The sequence below is a fragment of the Ailuropoda melanoleuca genome, chromosome 4 (genome assembly GCF_002007445.2).
Source record: "Ailuropoda melanoleuca isolate Jingjing chromosome 4, ASM200744v2, whole genome shotgun sequence".
Lineage (NCBI taxonomy): Eukaryota > Metazoa > Chordata > Mammalia > Carnivora > Ursidae > Ailuropoda > Ailuropoda melanoleuca.
The window spans coordinates 126,188,088-126,196,486 of NC_048221.1; the positions used below are offsets into that span (position 1 = coordinate 126,188,088).

The following is an 8,399-nucleotide window of genomic DNA, read 5'->3' on the forward strand; positions in this document are numbered from 1 at the left end:
TTTAAGAAAAAAATGTTAGAAACAAGATAATTTCTGATAGAAATCTGGGCAGTGTAAAAGAGAAAAATTTCAGTTCATGTTGAGGAAGTGTTTTTTTTTTTTTTTTTTTTACTTGCAAGGCAAATACGTAGACAGATTGGCCTCACTTGGTGTGAGTATCTGCTTTTCTAGGTTGCGTCCCCTCTTCCAGTTCCTGAAAGCTCTAAATTTTAAAATGGTGGCTATCATAAAGAGAGTGAAGACTGTTTATAGGTTAGTGCTTAGAGATGATGATAGCTTTTCTCTTCCTTTAAGTGGCTGTGTTTATTAGATGATACTCTAGCATAACTTGGCTTTCATAGTTGTGGTTTAATTTTCTTCAATTTGGGTTACTTATTTTAAAAAATTATCATTTAAAGAATATACCCTTATTCCAAAAAGTTTTTGTGGTGGGTAGAAGAATTTATAGTTGTTTAAGCTTGATTTTTCTTAACTTTTACTTGCTGCAGTGCATTTTTTTTTTTCAATTTGTAGGTGCTTCTAAAGTAAAGAAATATCGTAAGTTAATTTTAGAGCAGGCAAAAACAACAAGCCTGGAACTGGTTCCAGAAGAGCCCTCTGAGCCTGTGCCACCTCTCATAGTTGATCATGAGAGATTGAAGGTAAACTTCACTGTTCCCAGTCAGTCTTAAATGAATGGAAAGAGATTTGGATATGTTTGTAGGCAGTGGAATAAAACTAGTTTTGATAATCTCTTGCTTTAACCTACAAATATAAGTGCTTTAGGGCTTCTGGTAAAAAAAGAGTTATGTGTGTTTTGAGGGGTTTAGAGAATGGTCTTGGTAATAAAGTAAGCCTTAGAATCTTCTAAATGTGTCATTGTTACACCATAGCCTATGGTGTCTGTTGCCTAGCCATTTGAATATACTGTTTCAGTGTGAAAATGAGACCAAACTTCATTTTATTCTCTTCTAATTTTTCTTAGAAATTGCTTGATTTGTTGGTAGATAAAAGCAACAATCTGGCAGTTGATCAACTTGAGAGATTATATTCTCTTCTTAGTCAGTGCATCTATCGTCATCGTAAAGATTATGACAAATCACAACTTGTAGAGGTAAGTGCTCAGTTCATCCTTAGAATAAACAAATATTTGCTTTTACTTGTCCCAGAGAAAAAAAGAGGAAAACAGTTTTCTAGCCTATACCTTTCACCAAGTAACTGAAGAATGTTTCAAAGATTTACAATTAGAAGACTCATTAGGCATTATAGTTTGAAGAATAAATCCTTTCTGTATCATTTGTCTCAGGACAGAAGTAATCTGGGATTCTTGGTTTATCAAAACAGAACTTCGTGGTTCTGGGTTGGCAGATACCTAGTATAGCATGTCACAATTCTCTTGTCCCTTGCTTATTACCGATAACACTGAGCATATCACTTGGGCCTATTGAATGTGGGGATGGCCTCACAGTCCTACCACTGCTACCGAGGGAGCCACTGCTGATTAAGGGAGTGGGCCTAGGGAGTGAGACCTGTTTGCTATCCCATTAGTGATTACAAGAGAACTTAAAAGTCATCTTATTCATCAGATCTAGTCTTATGAGATGGACACACAAAGGAGTGGTTGTCCTTTTGCTTAGACACTTTGAGGTGATCCGTTCCATTTCTTTTTAAAAATTTTTAAAAGATTTTATTTATTTGAGAGAGAGAGGGGGTGTGCGTGCGAGCGGGTGGAGGGGCAGAGGGAGAGAATCTTAAGTAGACTCCGAGGTGAGCGCAGAGCCTGACAAAGGGCTTGATCTTACAACCCTGATATCATGACCTGAGCTGAAACCAAGAGTTGGACGCACGCCACCCGTGTGCCCTGAACCATTCCTTTTCTAGACAACTCTGGGCCATAGTGAGTTCTTCCTTATAAATGTGAACTTACACTTGTTCATCTAATTTACATCATTAAGCCACATTTCTGCTTTTTGAGGTCATCTGAGCAAATGTAGACCCATTAAATGGCTAAGTGACTTAGATTCCCTGTTCATTTCCCAGTTAATCTAGTGTCTGATTATTAAATACTTACTGAATGCCTGTTGTTCCAGATACTGTGCTAGATGTTTGGGCTGCAAAAAATGAATGAGACGAAGTCCCTGCTTTTAAGGAGCATTTCTAGTATATTAAAGATTTATATGTAGAGGATGTGATTATTTTCCATGTTCAATAAGGAATATTGGACTTGAATCAAAGGGAGAGAGCATTTAAAAGTTATTTTCTTTCTTTTTTTTTTTTTTTAAAGATTTTATTTATTTATTTGACAGAGATAGAGACAGCCAGAGAGAGAGGGGAACACAAGCAGGGGGAGTGGGAGAGGAAGAAGCAGGCTCACAGCAGAGGAGCCTGATGTGGGGCTCAATCCCATAACGCCGGGATCACGCCCTGAGCCGAAGGCAGACGCTTAACCGCTGTGCCACCCAGGCGCCCCTAAAAGTTATTTTCTAATCACATTTTTATGAGTTACATTTTTATGAATCTACACCGTCATTATACAATATATAGAAATAATAAGAAAGCACAAAGGAGAAAATAAAAACATCATCCATATCCCACCATCTAGAGGAAACTAGTCAGTGTTAATCTTTTGGGATATCTTTTGTCCTTTAAAAATGTCTAGATGTGCATAATGTGTATAAGTATGTGAATACATACTTAGAAATTGGGATCATATTGTATATTCTGTTTTATAATCTGACTTTTTTCCTTATTCAGTAATAATATGACGAAACATTTAGCACGAGTGATTTTTATTGATCTGATATGAGAACTTCTTGATTAGACAATAATCTGGCCTATTGTACAGCGATATAGAATATAATTTCAGGTGTTCAGAGGGGGAAAGGAAAACCAAATGTCTTAGATGTATTGGACACTTGACCATCTGAATGAAATGTGTAGGTTAGAGTTCTTTACTTTTTTTTAAAATTCCAGAACTTGTTTATTCACATGGGTTGACATTTGATTAGCTTGAATGGGTTGAATAGTCTTCAGCAGTGCAATGTTTTTCAGTTGGGGATGTGGAACCCTGTAATCTAGGGCCTTTTTTAGGGAGGAAAGGGACTTACAGCAGAATCACCAGTGAGTGGCATTCCTTGTGGTGATGGCAGTGACTCTTTCTGGCTCCCCCCGCTTTTTGTTTTCAGCTCTGTTTAGAGTGAGTAACAATGGGAACAGGTGCCTTCTACTTTTGGTACAAGTTTTACTATACTGAATACATTCATTTTGCTTTGAGAGAATGGGAGTAAAGGAAGGGCTCAGGCTCTGGAGGGAGGCTACCTGTACTCAAATTCTGACTTCGCTACTTATTAGCGGACAAATTATTTATATATATGAATTTCTTTCTTTTTTTTTTTTTTTTTAAGATTTTATTTTATTTTTTCGACAGAGATAGAGACAGCCAGCGAGAGAGAGAACACAAGCAGGGGGAGTGGGAGAGGAAGAAGCAGGCTCATAGCAGAAGAGCCTGATGTGGGGCGATCCCATAACGCCGGGATCACGCCCTGAGCCGAAGGCAGACGCTTAACCGCTGTGCCACCCAGGCGCCCCTATATATATGAATTTCTTAGTACATTATCAGGCATAATAAGCACTTATTGAGTATTACTAGCATCATCTTCATTAGCCTAAATATCAAAATAGGAGCCATTTGGAAGTAGCTATGGTATTATAATCAGAAAATAATTAAAGCTTAACTTGTATCTAAAATTCTTTCTCTAAAAAGTTAATTGAAAGTGAATTTTCCCATAGTATATTTGTCTTTTCTTTAATCAGTAACATGCACTTTTTTCCCTTGTAGGAGATGGAAAGAACAGTTCATATGTTTGAGACATTCCTATGAACTTTTCAAGATGAGTGGTTTATCCTCTCCAATCTGCTCCTGACAGAGCAGTCTTCTGAGCCATTCAATTTCAGATTGCACCAATTATGTGCAGAGCCTTGGTGTAAAGTGCTCTCTCACTCATTCTTTCTCTGTTGAATTTGGTGCTATTGTCTCAGGTACCTGAAACCAACCAGCCTACAAGAACCAAACAGAACTTCAGAAACATGTTGTATTTTCCACAAATAAAAAATACAACCCCACAGATTGGAGATTTTGGTGCTACAGAAACTGCTCTCACTTCTGCTCCTCTTTTCGTGCACTCTCTTTTGGAGACTTATCTCTTAGGGAGCAGACCAGCAAACACGAGGAAACTGGATGGGGCAGTTCTAACTGTGTTGAATTGTTTAAACAGTGGGCAACCTGTTTTGTTTTGTTTTTTCTTTCTCCTTTCTACTCCTTTTAGCATATTTGTTTTATTTTTTTCTCTGGGTAATGGACTGAAACCTGTTTTAGAGTTGGCTATGGTATATTCTGGTGGGAAACTGAAGAAACTGGATGAAATTAGATTAGGCTCTTTAGAACTGCCTTTAATGTGCCTTTTAATTCATTTGAGAAAGATAAGGCTAAACAAAAGAATGGGCTTGTTTGTAGCAAATGAATTAGAATGTCTCTTTGGTCACAACCTTGAAAATAAGTTTTGATACTCTGTGTCATTAAGAGGCAAACCAGTGTTTTGGTATAAAATGTCTATCTTGTTTTCAAAACTCAAGACAGTCATTAAGTCACATGATATACTAAATGGTAAGTTTTCCTGTATGGTCTGTTTCTGTTGAAGAAACACAAAATAAAACAACAATAAATAATACACTGTCCACCAAAAAACTTACACACTTTACAGTATTGCTGACAATGATGACCAGAAATTAAATAGAGAACGACATTCTTTTCCTCTCTCAGTGGCAATTTAATAGTTATTCATGTTTGAGTTCCCAGAGAAGAATGATTTCATGTATAGTAAATTGTTACTGTTTTGTTTTAAAGCCAGGACTTGCCAAATGGACAGAAAAGAGGAATTTGTTAGAAGCTCCATGAAATTCATTTTCTTTATGCGTAGTTGCAGGTGAGCTTTGGTATGGTCCTTGAATGACAGTATTAATGTTTAAATCCCTTACCATAAGCTTACCTTCACAACTATTCATTTTGATTGGAACCCATTTTGGATCTTGTTGAGTGATATCTGTGAATTGTACTTACCTAAAATTAATTATGGGTTACTAGTTTTACAAAAACTTTCTACAAATTTGGAGACACAGTCTAGGCAGTTGCAAAGAGGCAAAGGGAGTGCAGTGACATTTTTTTATCAGATGATTTTTAAACAAAAAAAGTAGAAAATTTTGACAAGTTGGCTTGATATCTTCATTCATTATAGCTGTTAGCTGCAGGTGTGTCTTTCCAATATATGCAACACATGTAGTTTGGATTTTGATTAGAGCAAATGGTCTTGGACTACTGCAGAGATACTGAGCTACCTCAGCTTTTTGTATTTTAGTTACCAATAGTGTTTACAGAGTCCTGTAATCACTATGCCACCGTTTACATGCTGAAGCTAAGGTACTTGTCTCCTTGTCTCTGGCTGTTTGTAGTGTGCCCGATGCCAGCGCCGAGCGCACACTTTGGCTGTAGGCTACTGCAGTAATCTGAAGTGCTTCTTTGCATTTACATTAACATTTTGCGCCTTCTAATTATAGCTTAATTTTGTAAAAATGCCACTTTTTTTCTTTATACCTAGTCTATGAAGTTTTCATAATATTCAGTCATATAATTCAAGATGCTACCCATGTAGACACACTGTATTTTTAAGGTGGACAAGTGCGATTAACGATGAACCATTTTAAAGGGGAGGTTATTTGAAACCTCTAATTTGATTATTGGGAGGATTTTCATGCTTTCTTTAGTATTTATTACCATCATACCAGTTCAGACTATTTTACTGTCTAATACATTAGCATTTTGTATTTTGATGGAAGTTGTTACAGAATTTAAAGATTTGATGAAATAAGATGTAGCAGATTTTTTGTAGCAAGTTTCTGCTAAAAGGGTTTTTTGCAAGTCTCAGGTTCTTGCTGCACTATTTTTTTTTTAAATATTTATTCCAGTTACTCTAATTCAGATGCATTCTGTTCAAGTAACAGCAGCACTTGTGAAAGGAAAAAAAACCGCACATGTTCTTAGTAGGTCACTAAATTTGTACAAGTTAATTAAGATTTTAGCCATCAGTGGGTTTGACAAGGGAAATTTCTTTATGTTCAGCATTAAAATGCTTCCAAAAGATCAAGTTTTTTTATTTTAACCTTGATATAGGTGGAGAAGTAGGAGGCAACCTCAGTATGATAGGAACTGCCACTTTGAACAGTTTAGGTCTTAAAGAGAAAGCCAATCTAATGCCAAGGGGAGAAAAATTAGCTGAAATTGTATCAACTCCTCTGCTCCCCTTCCCCCGCCCCCCCAAAAAAACCACATACCAGTTTTGCTTACTTTACAGATATCTGGTGATTCTATAGTTTAAAGCAGCTTGTGAAATTATCCAAGTGGACTCAATTTTGTTTACCTTTCTGTAAGTTCTTAATTTTTGCTGTATAGCATTGACAAAAATATGTACAAATTGACCTCTGTTCTTATTTCCTATTGTGAGCATTATAAATGATAGCTCCTGTGTAAAACTTTGCTCTCAGATCAGTAAAATATGTATCACAGCACAGCCCAACAATAGTTAATGCTCAGCTGTGGGGACCATGGGAGCTTTTTGAAGATGATGGAACCGCACTAGGGTTGAAACTGATGGCTGTGGAGTTAATTGTGTTTTTGAGCTTGAATCTCACCTGTGATTAATTTTTTTTATTTTGTTTTATGTCCTTTCATGACTTGATTTTTCTCATATGCCAATGTATTTGTAGGTTTACTGGATTTTATTTTTAGGGAGTGGGGTGGTAATATCTTCCCATTTTTTGATTAAGTTGGTTCAGCTATGGTGCTATTCAGTAGGTATCTTCAGTGTCAGGTCCGTAGCTGAATGCCATTGTTATTATAATTATTATTTGTAATCACATTGTAAGCTTGAATTTGGACTTGTACCTGCATCTTTTGTATTTTGTACATTCAGTTATTTAGATTTTGGGAGTCCTTTTTGGTTTCAGTCATGTATGTCTACTTCGTAGATTAAGTAGACTTCATCAACTATGGTCTGTTTTGGGTTTATAGTTTAATTTAGAATTGTGTTAAATTGATGTTTTGCATTTGACTTCATTTTACATTAGTTTGAAGTAAATTATTTAATTTTTGAATTCTGGAATTTTGAACATTTACTGTAATTTGTAATATAACTGCTGTGAAATACTTGAATAAAGATGACAAGAAAAACCTGTCTTTCTTTAGCCTGACGATGATTGCTGCTGGCTGCAAGTGCAGCACTACTGTCCTAGCTGAACTCCTCTGCTGTGCGGTCAGGGCATGTTGATGTTTATTTACCTAGCTGTGTTCAAGGGGCAAGGCAAGCATAGGGTCCCCCTTCTGCTCTGCCATCTTAACTCCTCTGGTCAGCACGTTGATGTTTGTTAAGCACCCACCAAAATCTTGTAGTGTTCTTTTAGATTTTAGTAGCCCTCAGTATTTTTTAGCTAAAAGTTTTTTCTGTTGAGTAAATGTGGTTTTAATTTCAGTTAAAGATTATCTAAAATGTGTCCTATAGAAGCAAATAGATTACTTCTGAAATTTGTTTTTCTATATGGAAGACTGCTACAGCAGATGATCAGGTAGTTTGGTTAACTTACTTTATAGTGTTTTTCTCTTTGTTCAGATAGTTATCAGCATACTTTGGATAGTACACAGAATAGTACACAGAATTTAAATATGGAGAAAGAGTTCATACCAGAATTTTGAGGGGCTTGTTACTTCATAGCAATAGAATGTTCTTGGCTTTAGATTGCCCATGTTTCTGCTGTCTACCATGAGCTACCTTTTCATGTCTTGAGATTAGTATACTAATTCTACTCAATAGAAGTTCCTAATTTTTTTTTTTTAAATCACAGTAAAAAGGAACTGGTTGAATTTGAGTAAGACTTTGTTTTTATTGATTTTGCAAATTGTATTAATTTTTATTTTAAATTGTATATCAAAAGACTGGTAGTAATAAACCTGGGAAGCATTTTTAAACATTTTAGCCAAATGTTTATATAAGTAATTTATAAGTGCATTTTTTAAAAGCTTTTATTTATTTGAGACAGAGAAAGACAGGCAGGGGGAGGGGGGGTCAGAGGGAGAGGCAGACTCCCCACTGAGCAGGGAGCCTGATGCAGGCTCGATCCCAGGACCTCAAGATCATGACTTGAGCCAAAGGCAGGTGCTTAACCGACTGAGCCACCTAGGTGCCCCTGTTGGCTATCTTTTTAAATATAAATTCCCTCTCTTACCTGCACAGTCTTGTCTGTTATGTCCTAGGTACGATGCTAGACACATTCTCTATCTTTCAGTAGCTTGTGGTCCGCTAGGGGAGGCTGGTGCA

At 36.4% G+C, this 8,399-nt stretch overlaps 1 protein-coding gene across 1 annotated transcript in view; it reads left to right on the top strand.

Annotated features, from left to right (window-relative positions):
* The window catches only part of ATAD2B (ATPase family AAA domain containing 2B), a 152,189-nt gene extending 144,754 nt beyond the window's left edge, over positions 1–7,435 (top strand). Inside the window, exons 26-28 of the mRNA XM_011235412.3 lie at positions 514–641; positions 965–1,093; positions 3,818–7,435. Coding sequence (XP_011233714.2) covers positions 514–641; positions 965–1,093; positions 3,818–3,859 — 299 coding nt within the window. The 3' untranslated portion in view covers positions 3,860–7,435. The remainder of the gene's footprint in view (positions 1–513; positions 642–964; positions 1,094–3,817) is intronic.
* Positions 7,436–8,399: the final 964 nt, after the last annotated feature.